This window comes from Arachis duranensis, chromosome 8 (genome assembly GCF_000817695.3).
Source record: "Arachis duranensis cultivar V14167 chromosome 8, aradu.V14167.gnm2.J7QH, whole genome shotgun sequence".
In the NCBI taxonomy this organism is placed as follows: Eukaryota; Viridiplantae; Streptophyta; class Magnoliopsida; order Fabales; family Fabaceae; genus Arachis; species Arachis duranensis.
The window spans coordinates 8745224-8765446 of record NC_029779.3 but is presented as its reverse complement, the minus strand read 5'-3'; the positions used below and the strand labels follow the sequence as shown (position 1 = coordinate 8765446).

The window sequence follows — 20223 nt, the reverse complement described above, 5'->3', positions numbered from 1 at the left end:
ACAAGATGTGAAGAATCTACAGTCCAAATTTCACATCGATCCAACGGTGAAAGAATGAGAAACTGCCGTTCCAAAATTGCTGCTCTGTGTAAAACCGGGAAACCTAATTTCTCTCTTGCAAAACCAATTTCTCCTACTGCAAACCTCCAATCAACATCTCCACCGATCAGAATGAAGAACAAGATGATAAGAACACGCAGTTTAAATTTCAAGCCGATCCAACGGTGAACAACTGAGAAACTGCCATTTGAAATTTACTACTTTGGGCAAAAACGGGAATTCTGTTTTTCCCTCTTCTCTCTCACTTGGTGGCTATTCTCACTCTCTCAAAAAACCTCAAAAAACTGAATTAGGGTTGTGACACTAGGGTGAAAGAATACATCCCCAAAATGTTGGGCTTGGACCTCACAAAAGAGAGAAAAACCCAACAATATATGGCACGTGTATGACAAACGAGTGAGAAGGTAAGAAAGGCATATCTGTATAAAAAGACTTGGATAACTTGAATGCATTTTTTATATGGATGTAGAGTATTATTGTTTTAAAAGATACAAATACAAACACATTTATTTACCAAAAACAAAATGAGAAATTTGTACTCTCAAAAAATGCAAACACTTCTTCAAATAATTTTATCGAACTATGTCTAAATAAAATATTGATAATTTGTAAGCCACATAACAAGAGAGGTGCATAGAGATGGCAAAGCGTAGTCAAGGTCCACCCCAAAAACAAGGTGGGTTAGTCTATCCGGCAAAGTAAATTGGACTCAAAATATTAACTCATCCCGCTTTATGGTAAGTCGGTAGACTAGCCTATTTAATTTTTTTCTAAAAAAATAATTAAAAAATAAATATAAATAAAAATAATCAAATTATCATACAATTTTTTCATTATTTTCTTTTAAAATTTTAATTTTACTAAAATTATTTAAAATAATATCCCTTAATAGAATTATTTTTATTTTAAAAAATAATTCACATAATTTGAATATATATATATAAATATAAAATAAAATAAATAAAATAAATTACAAAAAGAAGAATAAAAAAAAGTGAAAAAGCGCATATAAAAATTACACAATTGTTAATTTTTAGAGTACTAATCCCTCTTTTATTAAAAGAAAGAATAACTTTTGACTCAATGGGTTGGCCCATCCCACCAAAACCCGAACCTGCATATTTGGTGGATTCCGAATCCTAGCCCAATCCATCTCATTAGACCAACCCGTTTTGCCACCCCTGACCATCATCATCATACCATATCATGATCATCACAATGCATGTTATATACGATAGCCATCCATGTTATTGTGACATTTCCAATTATTTAAACATATATTCTATCTATATATTCTATCTATATATAATAATTTGATAGCAATTTTGTGTGTATGCTTAACATTATTGTTTTATAATGGTGCATATGTTATCTAAGTTAATCCAAGTAATGGAGGTCAAAAAATTGAGGTTATAGAGCTTCATAACAAGGGACAAGGCATATGGGATTAAAATTAGACAACAAATAACAACACACTAAGATAGAGGGTTTGGTGTTAATATTGTTAGAGAGGTTTTGGAAGCAAATAAGAGAAGAGAATTTCGTTCCACATATCAGGAACACCAGGGAGACACCAATGGCTGCAATCAGGAACAGATGGATTGTCACTCCAAGTTCCTACATGACCATCACTCCTATAAGAACTCATTGGTGTTACATGCAAAACTGTTACTGGAACACTCATGTTCTTCACAACCCTGTTGATCATATCTGATATAGGGCTTCGCTCCTTCCCATTGCTTCTCTTCCATGGATTCCTACTCACTTTGCATGCATTGTGGTTCTTTCCACTGCCATCAAAATATAAACACCACTTACTTGCATTCTTGCCAAAATGAAAAATAAGTAATGGAGAAGAAAGAACTCACCTCCAATGAGATGATTCAAAGGTACGGAAGAACACTCTTGTTCTATTCATGTTGACTGAATTCTCCACCCAAGATGCCCAGGTGTGAAGGGCTGTGTTATAAGCAGAATTGATTGTCATTCCAAGCTTCACTGAGTTACCAACCTGAAAGTACCAACCCCTGTCTGAAGATCATGTTAGCACCAAATTATTCTAGAATCTCACACTATGAAATCACACGGCTAATGCAAATGGACTTGAACTAACAATTAATGGAAGTAATGAATGATTCTAACATGAAGTACATTCAATTCAAGGTTTTGGTTATTCATTATCAAATTATTTCCATGCTGTTCACATTTACCTTGATCCTGTACATAGAGATCTCAAAACAAAAATCACCAGTCTGGTTCTAATCTATCATCTGTCTGCCCCAAGTGACCTAAGAGAAATAAGAACATAACAATCTTCTAATTTGAGGCAAAACACTAGACTTTGAGTGAAAATCTAGGTTCTCATTTACTTTTGCAATAAGCCTTTCTAGAAGTCCAAAGAAATTTCCTTTTGCAATAATAAGCCTTTCTACATTGTTGCCAAAAATCATCATAGTGCATTCATTTAAAAGTTTCTCAAATCCTAAGCAGAATTGTTTTAGAAACAAAAAACCTTGCTAGATTTACAAGAGTAAAAACCTAAATTGGTTTTCAAGGAACTCCAGCTGGAATACTTTACTCCAAAAGACAATTATTACTCTGGAAGTCCTCAAGAATTACTTTATCAAACGGATTGGTCCCTCCGTTGTTTTGAAAGGAGACTAAGTTGTCTTATAAATATTTTTTTAACTAAATTATCTCATAATAAAATTGTTAGAGACGTATTTGTTGAAAATTTGTTGGGACATGTTCGATCTGAAATTTGTTGGGAATAATTTGGGTGTTTACTCATTTTATAAGCTTCCAAGAATACTATCTATCTCCTTGGAACTCATTTAGTAAGAAACTGGCACTATAGCATGAATTCTCCAAGAAAGAAAATCAATCACAAATGCAATGCAAATTGCAATGAATCACATATAAACAAAAATAAAACAAAACATGCCATGGAGTAAATCAAATCTTCAATTTATGAACCTATAACTTGGAAAAATGAAGTTACTAGTTACTTACATGTCAAAAAGCTTAGTCCTTGTCCACCAATGACCTGAATTGAATATTAGAACATCTGAATCAATCCACTCATGGCTAATATCATCAATCTTGTCCAATCTCAATGTTGTCTTAATCCTTTGGGGTGAATGCTTAGGCACAGAACCAGGCCTCACAAGGAACACTGATCGATAAAAATCGATCCTCAAATCGAAAGTACTAAACCTTACACCAAGAAACCTAATCTGTTTGGTGATCCTATTGCCCTTGATTTCATACATACTCTTCTTATCCTCAACTCCTGTCATTAACAAACATATCAAAGACTCCCATTGAGTCCTACTCAATGAATCACCAACAAAAACTACCCTTTTCCCTCGAAGCTGTTCGAGTATTCGCCGGGCATTGAACCTCGGAACATCACAATTCTTAGGCTTCCACCTCCACTTTGTATAACCTCTATCCCTACGCCCATTAGCTATGCAATTGAAACCCCTTTCAGCAAATGGACATTGAGAAGCATCATATAGAGGGTAGCTATTATCATGGATCCAACTTCCTTCAAACACATTACACTTCCCCATTGGAACAACTTTGGATTTCAGCATCTCAAAATCAAAACTTTGGTTCATTGAATGAGAAACATTGGGAACCTCAACACTGTGATTCAGTGACTGAGAAGTGTTGGGGATTATCTCATCATAATGCTGAATCACAGAAAGATCACTGGGAAACACGAATGAGTATACCCAAGAAAGGAACAAGAGAAGCGATATGGAAACAAAGATCCAGACATTGCTGCTGCTACCCTTCATGAATTTGTTGCCAAAGCCAAAAGCTTTTGAGAATAAAGTTCTCAACTTTGGTAATGAAATCCAGAAACTCAGCAAACCCAGCATCTGCATGAACTGCAAAACCCACCAACTGTCCCATATATCCATTTTTGTACAAAAAAAAAAAGTCCACAGAAAAAGAAACAAATAATAAGGGTCCTCTAATAACTATGGTATCATTCTACACAATGAAGCTACTAAACAAAAAAAGCTACATTAAATGTCAAATTCTAGAGTAGTATGAGCTAAACCAGCTTACTTAACAACAAAAAAGAAGATTCATAGACCGAATCTAAGACCAGAAAATGCCAAGTTTGAAGAGAAAGAAAAGGAGCAATGCAAAATTTTTAATTAAAAAATAAAAAATGGAAAAAGAAAAATAGTAATAAAATGCAGAGTAGATGTATATATGTAGAAAGATTGCAGCTTGATAAAGTGGGGTTGGTTATTGAAGAGCTGAGAAAATTTAGTGGCATACTGGCATGCAGATTGCAGAAGGTGGTGGGTGTGGTTTCTGGTTTATGGTTGAAGAAGTTGGTTTTGTTGAAAATGTGACTTGAGAGTGAGGGCAATCCGGTCATTTAAAAATATGTTAATAGGGCGGTTTGGTTAATTAAGAACATGATCTCTTAACTGAAAAGGAGTAACGAAAAAAAGAAAGGGAAATAAACAACAATAATCACATGAATTTCAAGATTATAAACTGTCGGTGCGTGTCTTCTATCACCATTTTCACGGACTTTTTTTTCATTTTTGCCCTAAAGTAAAAGAATAGTTAAAGAAAATAACTAATTTGAGTTGGTACTGAGTATTTTGTTCATTTGTTTGTTTAGTATCGAAAATTCAAATCTTACCATATAATAATTTATTGGTTAATCTTGATTTGTGGGGTTGAAAAATTTGTCAGTAATTAAAAAAAACGAAGAGAGTTAATTTTTTCAGATAATAAGAACAATTGATGTTACTTTAAAGCTCTTTTTCTATAAATATAAAACTTTTTATACTAATTAATTCAGTTATACCCTAAATCCTAATTTTTTTTAATGCATTGCAAGTTACGAAAACAAAACACGTTTCCAAGAGTTAATTAGACGCTTAGGCTGTGATTTAAGAATGAATTTGGAAACTGAAATTAAAAGCCAGTAAAACATCTTGAGTGGATCCTTTTTAATAAAAAAAAAAATAGATGATATTAATTATTTAATCTCATTTTTATTATTTTTTTATATTTATTTTTAATCCTATTTATAAAATTAATAATAAAAGATTACACTTTATTTTCTTTTAGTATTAAAAAAATTGGAGAGATGTATTTCCGTAAAACATCAATCTCCATTGGGCTGAAAGAGCAATTGCTTGCATTAAAATTGGGAAGAGAACAACACCATCAAACATGGACCAATCTTTCAGTCTTCACGTCTTTTAAACACTAAATATAGGTGGGTCAGTCTCAAGAATTGAAAGTGATGTTGCAGCAGCTGCTTGCTATGCTATGCTTATATACACGCAATAAATTTTGATGCTATAGCAAGCAATGTAATTTCCTATTGCTCTCACTCATTTATAATTGTCACCATAGCAATTATATTTTGAAATAGATAAGCAATTTTAAAAAAAAAATGAACAATTTCATTGCTTAAATAATAAGCTAATTTAATAGCACTTTCAATATAAATCTAGTGGTTATTGACATTGAAACACCATTTATTGTTTTTATATAAATTTAAAATTGATGACACTTTGGATCTATAGAATGTCAAATGGATATCTATAGCTTCATGTGATTAATTTAGTAGTTCACGAACATGTAATAGGAAGAAAGATACGCAAACATGATTTAATAAATATTAGGTATGCCAATTCAGTTGTTTAAACATCACTTGACAGCAAAAAGAAAAATATTAGAAGAGGGGAAAAATTATAAAAAATGGAAGTGACAACTCACAGCTATTTACAATTCAATTTGAATATGTATAGCAATAATATAAGCTTACATATAATTTAAATTTAGGCTAAAGTTTTTACATATGAATAATTTCAATATAAAACACGAGAATATTTGATTATTTTAGTATTTTACAATGTTATGATGGTATTGACGTTTTGTAAAAAAAAATTTTTTTTTGGTTATTTACGGTATCCTTTAGTCTGAAAGGTTAATGGCTAATCCGTCGCGGTACTGAGCTCTATTTAAGGGTTTGCCACTGACCAATAGGTTGCTGCATGCAGCAGACGGAATTCAAACTCCCGACACTTGCTTAAGCGGACTAACTCCCAATACTTGCTTAAACGGAGTAGTGAGCTAACCACTAGACCAACCAACAAAAAACAAAATGTCAATGATGTTTTATAAAAACCCACAACTGTATAACACGTAATTTAGATCATCTTTAAAAAATCCACCACTTATAATCCAATATATAAACAAAAATTCTTAAATTTACCCTATTTTTCTGTTGCTTTGATTTTTAGTTATTTTTTTCCTTCTCACCACTGAAAAGGTTATATTATAAGAAACAAAAGAAATTACAAACACCAAACTTATATTTTAAGAAATGTTTATAGTGGTTAAACACATTTTTAAAATATTTATGCCGACCAAAACTTTAACAATGTAAATTAAAAAAGAAAAAAATTAAAACGGATCAAAATCCAAAAAAGAGTTATATGGGTCAAAACTAAAGTGATCTATCATAATAAACAGAAATTTGAAACCTAAGGTATAGAGAGAGAGAGGAATAAATCATGGAGAAAATTGATTCTGCCAAGCATAGAATAAGGATTAGAACGCAGTGCATTGACCAATGGATGGAGTCATAAATTAAGGAATGGAATAATATATATCCCCCTGCTTTCAGTTTGCTTATTGATTCCGTAATACAGTCTATATCTCTTCACCAGTTTTGTAATTTACCATCCACAAAAGGGAAATTACAATCCAGTGAATCTACAAAGACCTCAAACTTGTCAAGTTTCAAAAATTTAAAATGCAACCGTACTAAACGTAATGAATCAAAGGGAGTGTTTAAACGCCATTCTCTTTGTTTCTTATTCAGTGGTCTTCCTTTCCCTCTGTTGACTCTCACATCAGCTATACCCCACGTGCAACACTTAGTTTCCATGTCAAAGGATTCAAGCCTGAAGACCCCATCACCTTCTGTAGATGAATTATCAGAATCATTAACAATGGAGTAATTCACATACATAGGCCGGTCCTTGAATCGATCCAGGTCAGTTGGAATCCGAACTATTCTTTCAACACCTGGAGAAGACACCTAAAGTAACACAAACTCAGATTTGTTAAGATAATAATCATAGAACCAACGAACAAGAAACTTTGATTAAGCCACTAGTGGAACTAATATGATAACATAGGGCTTCAAGTTGTGATTGTGATAGTCTCGCATTATATATATTCAACATAGAACAAACTGCAAGTAAGTTAGTTGAAATGGTACCTCCAAACTCAAATTTTCAGGAACAAATTTGGCAATCTCTGCTTCATCCAATTTTGTTCTGTAGGTTGTAGAAAAGGCTTCAATATCTTCCATTGTTGGGGAGCCAGACCTAACGTAGATGGAAATCAGACCTCAACAGTTTAAGAATATAGCACTATAATAGCAAAGTTCAGCACAAGATGAAAAGGAAATGGTAATTCAAGCACACATTGCATCGGGGAGGAAAAATATTATCAAAATCTTGAAATATAAGTGTAAGTTCAATGATAAGCCCAATCTCCAAAAAAAAGGGGGCAAAAAAATTCGTTGATTGAGCAATCAGCAGTGTGCAAATAGCATTAGCTGATTTTAACAATGAGGTGAAAAGTCCTTTATGGGTGATTAAATTCTATTAGAAGGGAAGGTACAACAAGCCAATATTATGTGTTGATTCACATTCTCTACTCCCCTTAAATTATAGAGGTTCAAGTCTTTCCATTTTTTGCTGGGGATAGTAATATTAAAACTAATAAATTGCATTCAACATTCCTTTCTCTTTGTGACGCACTTTACAGATGAAATTACATTAGTGACCCCACATCTATCCAGCCTAAATGAGATTTAATCTACACATTATCTTTTGGTACATCAATGGCAGTTAAGTTTTAAACCTATGATTTCATTTTCACACCAACTATCCAAACCCCTCATCACTAACCCACTTCTAGTGGCCAAGTCTAACACACTTATTTCAGTATACTTGATATAAACAAAGGAAATAACCCTCAGAATAAATATAAATGACGGCAGAAAAACACTTAAAAGATCAATAAACATGAATGACACACTAAAGGGGAAAGCGTTATATATAACTCATAAATTTCACCAACGGCCATGTATCCATTGATCACTGAAATTTCTGGCAATGCATAGTTATATCACTAATATAGCTATATGCATTGTTTCAAAAACAAAGTTACCGTCTCATTTTTTCTTTAGGGATTATCCAGCCTAGTATATCTAATCTAATCATGCAATTAAACATAGGTTCAGAACTTCCCTAAACAACAATAACACGAAATAAAACTAAGATTCATATAAAAGCCACTAAATAATAAAACCAACCATCCATTTTACTATTTTAGGAAGTTCAGCCAAATGTGAATCAAGAATTATACATTCTACAAACTAGGAAACTTAGCCAACTAAATTCGAGACAGCTTAAACTACAAAATTCCCCTCAGCATTTTGCCTCTTGTCTACTGTAAAATAAAACAATATAGATAGATAGCAAGTTAGCCAACTTTGGAGTAATGTGTTATGTTACTAACTTGTTGGTAAGCCTTTCAATGCGCACTAGAATGGTGGAATTGACCAAAGTCTTAAAGGCATAAATTTGCAGGTCACCATCAAAAGAGGCAGTAACTTCTTTAGCAATGGCTAGTGCCTTCTTATCCCACCATGTCCCAGCAAGGGAGATTCCACCACCTGCTCCGCCATCACCAACCTTCAAAATTGAAAATAAAAACCATAATCATCCCAAAGATAAAAATAAACATAAAATTGAATTATTATCTTATTTTTCCTATCAATAAAACAATACAAAATGGAAATTCCGAAAGAACTTACATAGACTAAGGCATCGCCATCTTCATACTCCTCCTCTTCTTCATCCTCACCAGCACCGACATCAACATCATCACCATCATCAACAATAACATCATCGTCATCATCATCATCATCCAGTTCAGCTTCTGTGCAACGCAATTAAAAAATAAAAACTTTCGTCAGAAAACACCAGCAATAATATAGAGAGAGAGAACGAAAGAAGGTGCATGTATATACCAAATTCAAATTCGTCAAGAAGTTCGTCATCTTCTTCTTCGTCGTCGAAGGATACTTCTTGGAGGAGAGAAGGTTCTAGAAGCGGCTCAGAATCTGAGGTTCTCTTCTTGGCGCGCAAAGTAAGGGGCTTTCTGGGAATATTACATAGAAATGTGCAAAAGTGGGAAGAGAATTTGGTCGTTGTAGTGAAGAATGGTAACGGTGAAGGTGTCAAATTCGAAGCTTTAATCAAATCCATTATTGAGGGTTTTTCAGAAGCTGCACTTCAGTTCAGCGAGTTCGTGCTGTGAAGCTTCAAATGCAAAAGCTCGATTGCTGTTGCCGCTAGCTACTTCGAGTTGATAATGTGAGGTTACTTAATACTTACACTCATTCAAACGACGTCGTCTGTAGTCTTTACATTCTTTTTGGTCACTTGTTTTGGGCCTCCATTTTTTGCATTGGGTAACCGTGACGGGCTGAAGCCCATACCAGAAATTGTTGTATTGCCTTTTCAAAAATAACTGTGTTAATGACAAAAACAACTGTTAATTGTCTGAAAATATCATTAAGAAAAAAATTATTTGGTAAGGTTGCTTTTAGTAACTATAAAATAAATTGAAATATTTAGCTCGCTTAAATGTCAGGGTTTGATTTTAATTTTTTGCATATAAAAATTATTTATAAAATATCTCTAGGATTTTATTCTTAATGTATATCTTCTATTATTATTTTTAGTAATTTATTTTATAAATAAAAATATTAATAATCATAATTGTAGATTTATTGAGTTAACCATAAGAGTTGTTGTTACTAGTTGCAATGCTGTGGTGCTGCCAATGCAATGAAAATTTGGGATCAACAGCATTACTCGGCAATTAACTACGCCTGAAACGGTGCGTTTAGAAATTAGAACCGAAGGCTTAATACTCGTCGTCTTCGGTCCTTAGTGGTGGTGGATCTGAAATTCTGCAACCCCTCTACCAGATTCGCAACCCTTTAGTGTTAATCATCTTCGATTATAATCTCTCCACTGAGACTTAGATCAATCCATATTATTCGAGTCGCCACTACAAAAAAAAATGGTGCTCACGTCCTCTGCACGTGACTACGTCAACCGCATGCTGCAGGACATCTCCGGCATGAAGGTCCTAATCCTCGATTGCCAAACGGTACGCACCACGATCTCAACGAATCAATTCATTTTCTCTGATATAATTCTTCATTCATTGTTTCAATTATGATATTGGCGTCCATTTTTCCATATGATTGTAAACTCGTAAATATGTGTTGCTGGTTATGGTGTTGAGCTACAACATGGATGTGAAATGTGAAATTGATGGTGTAGGTGAGTATTGTGAGCGTTGTGTATTCACAGTCAGAGCTTCTTCAGAAGGAAGTATTCTTGGTGGAGTTGGTGGATTCCATAACCAAGTCGAAGGAGCTTATGTCGCATCTCAAGGCCGTTTACTTCCTTCGCCCTACGACGGAGAACATCCAGCATTTGCGCCGCCAGCTGGCCGCTCCTAGATTTGGGGAGTATCACCTATGTAGGTCTTTTAAATCTTTACAGATGCTGTAGTATATATAAAGCAATCCCTATTTAGGAATTCCGTTTTGTATATTTTCCCTAGTTGAAGTGATAATTTTTTTTTCTCGCATTGATTCGAAGACACTTTGTGAATGCATTCTGAAATTTACAGTTTTCTCCAACATATTGAAGGACACTCAAATTCACATACTTGCTGATTCAGATGAACATGAAGCTGTCCAGCAAGTTCAGGTAACTGCTTTTGCTTGCGCTGTAAACATGGGAACTTTTCTATCTATCTGTTTTATGATGATAGATGACTGCACACGTTCTTGTGCTGGAACCCTTGAACCCCCCCCATCCCTTTTTGTTGTGAATATGTGATCTCAAACGCTGGTGTAAATATGTGATCTCAAATGCTGGGATTTGTATTGCGAAGTTTAATTCTGATGTAGTTTTTGTTACGATCATTCAGGAGTTCTACGCAGACTTTGTTGCAGTTGATCCTTATCATTTCACTTTGCACATCCCTTCAAGTTATATTTATATGCTCCCAGCTGTGGTGGATCCTTCAACACTGCAACGCTTCTGTGATCGGGTTGTTGATGGTGTAGCAGTTGTCTTTTTGGCGGGAGACCAGTTATTAGATATCAAAGGACGTCTGACATTGCCAAAAGAATAGCACACGAAGCAAATGTGAGTAGAATTTTTGACATAATTATGTAGTCACTTTTTCTCAGTAGATAATATATATTATTTGTTATTTTCCTGTTTATGTTAGACAATCTTATGCATTTTAACTTTTGCATGTTTTTAAGGTGCGTTTGCATGTGTTTTATTATTTTTTTCTTTTTTAATTGTTAACTTTTATCTTTTAAATCTTTATAATTTTCATTTTTCTGAACTCACCATGCATATCTCTAGGCATACTTTTGGCACAGATGTAGCCATCTTATTGTTGTTTTATCTGGCAATATGTGTATCCCTATGTGTTATAATTTATCATGCATATGTAGTGAAAACTAATTTACATTAATGGGCTTCAAACAGAAACTGATGTACCAAGAAGAAAGTGGTCTTTTCGATTTTAGGCGAACAGAAGTTTCACCACTGTTGTTGGTGCTTGACAGGAGAGATGATCCTGTAACCCCATTGCTCAATCAATGGACCTATCAGGTATCTATGAAGGTATTTATGGGATTAATGCTATAGTCAGTGCTTACTGACAATCTTACAGCTTAGCTATCTGATAGTTTGTTTATTCATAAAGTAATTCTTGTTTGTGGCCTTATACTTTCCAGGCTATGGTTCATGAATTGATAGGAATCCAAGACAACAAGGTGGACTTGAAATCCATTGATAAATTTTCAAAGGATCAGGAGGTTAGAGAGACTTTTATGCTGTTTAATCACGTTAGCAATATCTTTGAGTTTAGATTTTATACAAATTGAAAGAAATATTGTGCTATTTGCTGTTGCAGGAGGTTGTGTTGTCGTCGGAACAAGATTCATTTTTCAAAGCTAACATGTATGAGAATTTTGGAGATATAGGTATGAATATCAAGCGGCTGGTTGATGAATTTCAGCAAGTGTCAAAGAGCAACCAGAACATCCAAACGATAGGTTTGTACTTATAATTGTCTCACATTTCAGAATAATAAAATTCCTTCTGCTATTACACCTATTTTTATACATGGCAGCATAGTATGTAATTAATTGATTTATGGTTTGACTCTTGTCAGAGGACATGGCCAAATTTGTTGACAATTATCCTGAGTACAGAAAAATGCATGGGAATGTGTCAAAGCATGTGACTTTGGTAACAGAAATGAGCAAGATAGTACAACAGCGAAAACTTATGACATTTTCACAAACAGAACAGGAACTGGCTTGCAATGGAGGACAAGGGGCTGCGTTTGAGGTATGTATTAATGATTAGCAAAATTTCCTTTGCTTTTGCTCAAACTTCAAGAGTTATTGGGTGATGGTCTAATGTATTCTCTCTCACTCAAAGAAAAGGCTCTTTGGAGATGAAAAAAGGGGGATATTCTTTTTGAGCGGTGCTGGCGGTGCAATATTTTTTAATTTATTTTAAGCTCTGAATATTTATGCATATTTCTTTGTATGGTTATGATAAATTAGAAAACTCGACTATAGTAGTTTGCTCATTTCAGTGCTACCATTCATCTCAAAGGATATTTTATCTTGTAATTATTCTGTTCATTGCCTTAATAAGCTTCATATTGTTTTCATGGAGAGTTGATTTGTTAATGGGGTAAAAATTTATTCTGTTCTCGGTACATCGTTCTGCAATCGGGGACTTCTTGACATATATTTGAATTTCCATCAATGATGTGAAGTAAGGACAAGGATACATGGTGAAGTATAGGTGTAAAATCCTTTCCCTTGGCCAACAACCCATGCTTACACTAGCAGATTACAAGATACATAAAGCAATTTTTTTAGTGTCTTATTATCTTCCCCCAATATTTTTTCTCGATGTTTCTAATTGTTATCATATGTACTGGCAATGGCTTTGGAGTTTAGACTAACAAAAGTGACAATTTCTGTCTCAATGTACTATCTTCAGGCAGTGACAAATCTACTAAATGATGATAGCATATCAGATGTGGACCGGCTGCGTTTAGTCATGCTATATGCTTTGCGATATGAGAAGGATAGCCCTGTTCAGTTAATGCAGCTTTTCAACAAACTGGCTTCCCGATCTGCCAAGTATAAATCTGGGGTAAATTAATCTATGATGTTGCTTTCTTCTTGAATCCTTTTATCCTCAGGCATGATTCCCTGTCCTTAATCTTTTAGTGGATGTTGTCCATGTTTTAAACCTTGGAGAAGTAGTGTGTTTGGTAAAGTCAATTTTGGGTCATATTGTCATTTTATATCCTTGGTTTTGGATTCCAGAGAATAGAAATATATGTTAACTAGATTAAATTGTGAAGAACTGCAAATAGATGGAAAGTACCTCTTTACAAATAAATAATGTGGCTATGCATGCCTGCGATAGTTGCTGATATCGATATTTTGTTTTTGACACAACAGCTCGTCCAGTTTCTTTTAAAGCAAGCAGGTGTTGACAAGAGAACTGGTGATCTTTTTGGAAATCGAGATCTAATGAATATTGCCCGTAATATGGCCCGTGGGTTGAAGGTATGCACAGAAGTATTATGATTACCATACCCTATCTTTGATAGATTAAGTTCAACTCTAAACAACTTCTGTTTTGAGATTTGCTGCAGGGTGTTGAGAATGTGTATACCCAGCACCAACCCCTTCTTTTCCAAACCATGGAAAGCATTGTCAAAGGACGGCTGAGAGATGTGGACTACCCATTTGTTGGAAATCACTTTCAACAAGGAAGGTTTGTTGCTGTTAAATCTAGCAGTTGTATTTTCTTTGGAATTTCTAGAAGTCACACGCACAATAGAATTGTGGAATAGTATGAGTTTTTATGTTTAATGATTACATGACAATTGACATGCAGGCCACAGGAAGTAATCATCTTCATTGTTGGTGGGACAACTTATGAGGAGTCAAGATGTGTTGCTCTACAAAATGCCAGCAATCCTGGAATTCGGTTTATACTTGGTGGCTCTTCTGTTCTCAATTCTAGGAGGTATAATGAAGTGAATAAAATAGTTTTGATTCAACTAGTGGTCATTTCATGTTTAGTGTATTCCAAGTGGGTTTTCAATTTGATGTCCAATGCCAATAATTTTGAGTTGATAGTTCCAGTTTTGTTCTTGTATTGATTGACTACAAAACTTGTTAGTGTTCTGGATTTCTTAGGTATAGTCGTGTGTTTTATTTGAATTTGCAGTTTTATTAGGGACCTGGAAGAATCTCAAAGGGTAGCTCGTTCGAACACCAGCATTGTTTGAAATCCATCCTGGCACAATTTGCATTTTGAGGGCTATATAGAAAAATATTTTGCAGCTTTGGATTGGGAATTTCTGTTTTGCAACCATGTACATGTATAAAAATAGTTGCAGAGGGAGCTCGATGTCGGTATAAACTCAATCCATTGTTGTTGCAGATAGTTATTAACCCTAATTTCGATTGGGTTGTATTGGTTGCTGCTTGCGGACGAATGCGATTGGAAATTGAAATACCAAACATAAAGGGCACGCCACTCCCCTCTTTCTTTTGTTCATTCATGGGGTAAAAAGTAGACACGAAAGTATAGGAACAAAGAAAAGAAGTAAATCTTTTTTGTGTAGTTTTTCTTAATCATTTTGGCTAATCGAGTCTCAATTTTATTTTTATTTTTATTTTGAAGGGTCTGAATGGTTTTGCTTACACTTACTGATGAAAACAATTTTGTATAATCTTGTAATGAATGTCCCATTCTTTTGTATACTTATACGGATGTAGTTCATTTGTAGATTCATGGCTTCATATATTTTTATAAGTCGAGATTGTGAGAATGAGTTGTATTTGTGATTAATATTTGCTCCGATTGATAGCTTTTTTATGTGTCTGAGGAGACAGGAGAGTGTCCAAGTGGGTTTAAAAAATAGTAGTATAGTTAAAATAATTTGAGATAAAACAAAGTAGGTTTGCACGATTAATTGGGCTTATCCTTAAACGCTCCTTGCTAAGTATGGAATACTGCACACTTTGTGAATTCGTTAAATCTGAACTATTTATTTATTATATTTTATTTGAATGGTCTGAATTTAAAAATGCACACTTTGTGAATTCGTCAAATCTGAACTCTTTATTTATTATATTTTATTTGAATGATTTGAATTTAAAAAGGTAACTGTTAATCAGGTTAACTATTTTTCTATAAATTTTAAATTTTTTTGTAAGTTTTAGATATTGGGCTGAAATCTAAAATAAAAAAATAGTATATAAAGATTAAAAGTAATATGTTTGTACAAAAAAAAATTATTAGGCTTTAGAATTAAAATAAATAATACATAAAAAATAAGTTGAAAATCTATGTACTAAATTTAGAAAAAAAAGATATATTAAAATCTTAAAAAAATAATATTAAATATATATTATGTATATAATATTAAAATTTAAATAAATTTTGTTTTGTATGAAACAAAATTATAATGTTAGATATAAACACAATGATAAAAAAATTGTGTTATATAAATTTAATTAATATATATATAATTTTATTTTGTGTGAAATAAAATTAAAATATTAAATATGAACAGAATAATAAAAGATTTTGTTTTATATAAATTTAATTTTAAAAAAATATATATACAACGTAAAAAGCAAAAACATATAATAATTTTATTTTGTGTGAAACAAAAATTCATATAAAAAAATATTTATATAATTTTTTATTAACATTTTATTTTCTTTTCTTTGTTTCAAATACTATGACAACAAAAAATTTTTTATGTAACTGCATCTACTCAATAAGTATTATATTCATTTATTTCTATATTGCATGTAAAATAAATAACTAATATTAAAAAAAGTTAATAAAAGAAAGAAGTACTTTTTTTATCATATCATTTGAACTATAACTCGTTGCTTAAGCGGATGAGTGAGCTGACCACTCGATCAATCCAAGTTGGTTTTTACCTGATCACTTTTGATAATAAATTAACTTTTAAAGAGTGCTGCACTAACTTTTAAAAAATGCTGAACTCCCTACTTTACTTGGAGTGTACTAACTTTTGCCGATTAATTAAAATGACTTCATGAAATTTGGTATGTCTGTGAGGTTGCTCCTTTTATAAAATATTCTTGCTTATTAATCTTCTCTATGATATCAACCAAACCATACTACTTGTGCAGTTAAATAAGATCTAGTTTGATTGTTATGACTGTAGATGTAAAAGAGGGTGTATTTATATTTATATTGTCATTTTATTAAATGTCTGTCCTTTCAATTTTTTGAAACACTGAAGAATTTAGTCCGTTGTTTTTGGATTTTTTTCTGTAATAAATTAAAAAAATATTATTTTAATTTAAAAAAATATTTTGATTTTAATTTTTAGAATATATATTTTTTTTAATTTGGGAGAAGTTCACCGTATTCTCTGGTGAACTTTATGTAAATTATGAAGTTTGTTGCACTTCCGATGAACTTCACGCTGAACTCGCCAAATAAAAAGCATGGTCGGTTGAGAATCGAACTCAGTAGCTCATTCTTGTCTTTGGTTCTCATCTTTTAATTTTCTCTTAACAATGTCTAGAAATCTATTGTTATCCATTCATTATGATGATAAAATAGTGTATGATGAAAATATATTTTATCATTTTTAGATCTGGACAACTAGTAATTACATACATGGCACCGGAAGTCAACAGTCTAACAGCATTAAAGAATTTGATATTGCATTTTGTTAGACAGCAACACACGAAAAGAGTAAAAAAAATTTACTACAGATATCCGACCAAAGTAGATGACAATTTGTTTTATCAAAAGTATGTTACAGTTGTCTTTGTTATTTTGGTTATTAATTTTATTAGACCACGGTTTTGAGAAATTTTTCTGTTGTTTTGAATTAGGTATCGGTTACGTGATGACAAGGACGTACGTCTTATAAGGTCGTGGCACAACCAATAGACAAATGTTCATCTGTTGGAATTATTCGTGTTTTCTAGTTGAGTTGGGTGGGCGAGGATCATCTGCGGATACTGTTGATGGTAGTCCGTTAAGTGGAGCAGCTAAAAAATATTAGAAGGACGATGGTTGATCTAAATATGCCACCTGAAGGTAATCAAGAGGGGTCAAACGTTGAACTTTCTAATGCTGGCATGATACAAGATGATGTTGAAAGTCATGAGGATTCTGCGGATCCGATGATGGATCCCTATGAAGTTAACCCCGATGACGGAGAAGATACTGATGATGAACCAATGAAAATTCCTGATGAGGGTGAGGATGAAGAAGAGATGAACTACTATGGTGACACACAAATTGCTCTGACACATCCTGCCATTTCTCGACCATATGACTGGCCGGATCACTTTTTCACCTTGAATCTCGATGCAATGACTTTGGATTGGTCATTTACCCATGGAGGTCCTGAAGAGTATCCAACCAATGAGTTTGAGATTAGACAACAATTTGAAAACAAGGAGGAAGTCATCTTAGCAGTTAAGACATACAGCATCAAGAGGGTTGTGGAGTATAAAATACTAGAGAGTGACCAGTTAAAGTATGATGTATAGTGTATCCGGATCGGGCCCGATTGTAGATGGAACATATGCATAGCATATCACTGAAAGTAAGAAAAATGGAAGGTTAGGAGATACAATGGTCCTCATACTTGCATGAAAACATCAATGGGTCAAGACCATTGCAGGTTAGATTCGAAGGTGAATGCTTATCACATACTCACAATGGTCAAAACAGATCCAACAATCAGCATAAAGGTTCTGCAAGGAGGTGTGGAGAATCACTTCGGTTACAAGGCGTCGTACAGAAAGGTTTGGATTACAAAGCAGAAAATCATTGCTAGGATATATAGCGATTGGGAAGAGTCATACAACGAGCTTTCTTATTGGTTATTCACTATGTAAATGTACTTACTTGATAAGATTCATTACACTGTCCTTAGTTATGTATAAAGTCACCATTTATATGTGCTAACTTTTGTGGGTATTTAGGTACTTGGGTGCAACTTGTGACACACATTGGCCTGGTTCAGTCGATACTGTCATGTTTCGTCGGGTATTTTGGACAGTTCCACCGTGTGTTGAGTTCTTCAAGCATTGCAAACCACTTATTTCCATCGATGGCACCCACTTTTATGGTAAATACGGAGGCACGTTGCTCATGTCTATTGCTCAAGATGGCAATGCAAACATATTGCCTATTGTATTTGCCATTGTTGAAGGTGAGACGAAGAAGGTTTGGTCTTTTTTATTTTGTATTTGCGGCAGCATGTCACACCACAACACGACGTCTTAGTGATTTTAGACAGACACAAATCAGTTGATGCTACGTTGAACGCCGATGGAAGTTTATGGAAACCATTGCATACCTTCCAGGAATTTTGTACAAGACATATTGTTGCCAACTTCATGACTCACTTCAAAAACAAGGACTTGAAGAAGGTTCTTGTTAACACAACATATTCAATGTCCGAGCGAGAGTTCGCTCATCATTTTGGTCGTCTGAGAGGCGAGAACGTCGCAATTACGAACTGGATTGAAGAAATACCTCGTTCACATTGAACGTAATATGCGGATGAGGTTCGTCGATTTGGTCACATGACAACAAACATCTCGCCATGCATTAACGCTAACATGAAGGGTTCTCGTCATTTGCCCATCACTGCTCTTATTAAGTCAACTTATTTCTGTTTGGGTGAACTTTTTGCCAGGAAAGATTCAGAGCCCCTTGCGCAGCTTCAAGTCAGCTCTGAATTCTCATAGACGTTGATGAAGGCCATAGAGTTCAACTCGAAGCATGTCAATACTATGAATGTTTATTAGTTTGATCGACCGAGGACTATGTTCACAGTTGAAGAGTTAGCAGCAGTGCCCGGGTCAAGGCAACAGAATTACCAAGTGCTACTTGATGAGGATAAGTGTGATTGTGGGTATGTTCATCCCGTGTATCGCATGGAGTTGGTCTTTAATGTTTACATAACAGATTTTAGACCCATACGTCACAAGGATGACTGGCCATCCTATGACAAGGCCTGTATTCGGCCTAATCCTAGAATGATGAGAGTAAAGAGAGGTCACCCCGTCAGCTCCAGGATTCGTAACAACATGGATGATGTTGAGCATAGTGGGGAGAAGAGATGCGGATTGTATTATCAAGTCGGTCCCACATGTAGGACTTGTACTTCTCTTTATGGTGGTAGGGCATCATCTAGTCGACATTAGTTATAAGTATCATTTATGATGGATAAGTTTTATATTCTAAGCATCGTTTACTTAATTTGGATAAAAAATTGTACCATGTAATTCACTATGTTTGACTACATGAAATTGGAATACATGATTGAACTTTACTACATAACTCTAACTGATGATATGCATAATAACACGATAATAACGATAACAAAATTAACATTTTATCAAAGGTTACTGTTGTACATTAGGCATTTATATGCATAAAACTCTAAACTATTCTACTGTCCACGATCTCGCCTACCTGATAAATCCCGTTTTGACGTTTATCTTGCATTGATTTTAAGGGATTTTAATACCTTTTACCCTAATTTATTCAATGAATTAGCATAGTTTTGTGATTGTCTCCTTATTTGTGCTTATATGTGAAAACATGCTTTCTAGACCTTAAAGTAGCTAAATTTAATTCACCTTTGATTCCACCAGATGCCTTGATATGTTTGTTAGTGATTTCAGATTGAAAAGGCTAGGAATGGATCAAAGGAGTGAAGAGGAAAGCATGCAAAGTGGAGAAATCATGAAAAGTCAAAGAAGTTGAACTCGCCCATGGACGCGCGCGCGCACCTGGCGCTTGCGCGCACCTTGCGAATTACCCCATGGACGCGTACGCGTGCTGTGCGCGTACGCGTCGGTGCTGGTTTATGATTTTTTAATGAAAACGTGACCAACGAATTCTCAAGGGT

At 34.1% G+C, this 20223-nt stretch overlaps 4 protein-coding genes across 4 annotated transcripts; 2 read left to right on the top strand and 2 right to left on the bottom strand.

Annotated features, from left to right (window-relative positions):
• Positions 1 to 1450: 1450 nt before the first annotated feature.
• On the bottom strand, positions 1451 to 4511 carry LOC107460637 (protein trichome berefringence-like 7). Its single transcript, XM_016079031.3, has 3 exons — positions 3073 to 4511; positions 1929 to 2087; positions 1451 to 1850 (listed from the first exon to the last, which is right to left on the bottom strand). The coding sequence occupies exons 1-3, from the start codon at positions 3990 to 3992 to the stop codon at positions 1565 to 1567; spliced, it is 1365 nt and encodes a 454-aa protein (XP_015934517.1). The 5' UTR covers positions 3993 to 4511; the 3' UTR covers positions 1451 to 1564.
• A 2267-nt stretch (positions 4512 to 6778) lies between these two features.
• LOC107460542 (uncharacterized) lies at positions 6779 to 9482 on the bottom strand. The gene is made up of 5 exons (XM_021130060.2): positions 9167 to 9482; positions 8951 to 9075; positions 8653 to 8828; positions 7343 to 7451; positions 6779 to 7159 (listed from the first exon to the last, which is right to left on the bottom strand). The coding sequence occupies exons 1-5, from the start codon at positions 9402 to 9404 to the stop codon at positions 6779 to 6781; spliced, it is 1029 nt and encodes a 342-aa protein (XP_020985719.1). The 5' UTR covers positions 9405 to 9482.
• Positions 9483 to 9982: 500 nt separating this feature from the next.
• Positions 9983 to 15077, top strand: LOC107460613 (vacuolar protein sorting-associated protein 45 homolog). The gene is given in 14 exon segments (XM_016078998.2): positions 9983 to 10317; positions 10494 to 10695; positions 10849 to 10928; positions 11152 to 11305; positions 11308 to 11372; positions 11727 to 11852; positions 11978 to 12058; positions 12157 to 12298; positions 12418 to 12596; positions 13266 to 13421; positions 13736 to 13843; positions 13933 to 14054; positions 14178 to 14309; positions 14514 to 15077. Coding segments are annotated over 14 exon segments (1698 nt in total). The 5' UTR covers positions 9983 to 10227; the 3' UTR covers positions 14575 to 15077.
• Positions 15078 to 17959: 2882 nt separating this feature from the next.
• LOC127741202 (uncharacterized) lies at positions 17960 to 18853 on the top strand. Its single transcript, XM_052253227.1, has 3 exons — positions 17960 to 18192; positions 18284 to 18527; positions 18560 to 18853. The coding sequence occupies exons 1-3, from the start codon at positions 17960 to 17962 to the stop codon at positions 18851 to 18853; spliced, it is 771 nt and encodes a 256-aa protein (XP_052109187.1).
• Positions 18854 to 20223: the final 1370 nt, after the last annotated feature.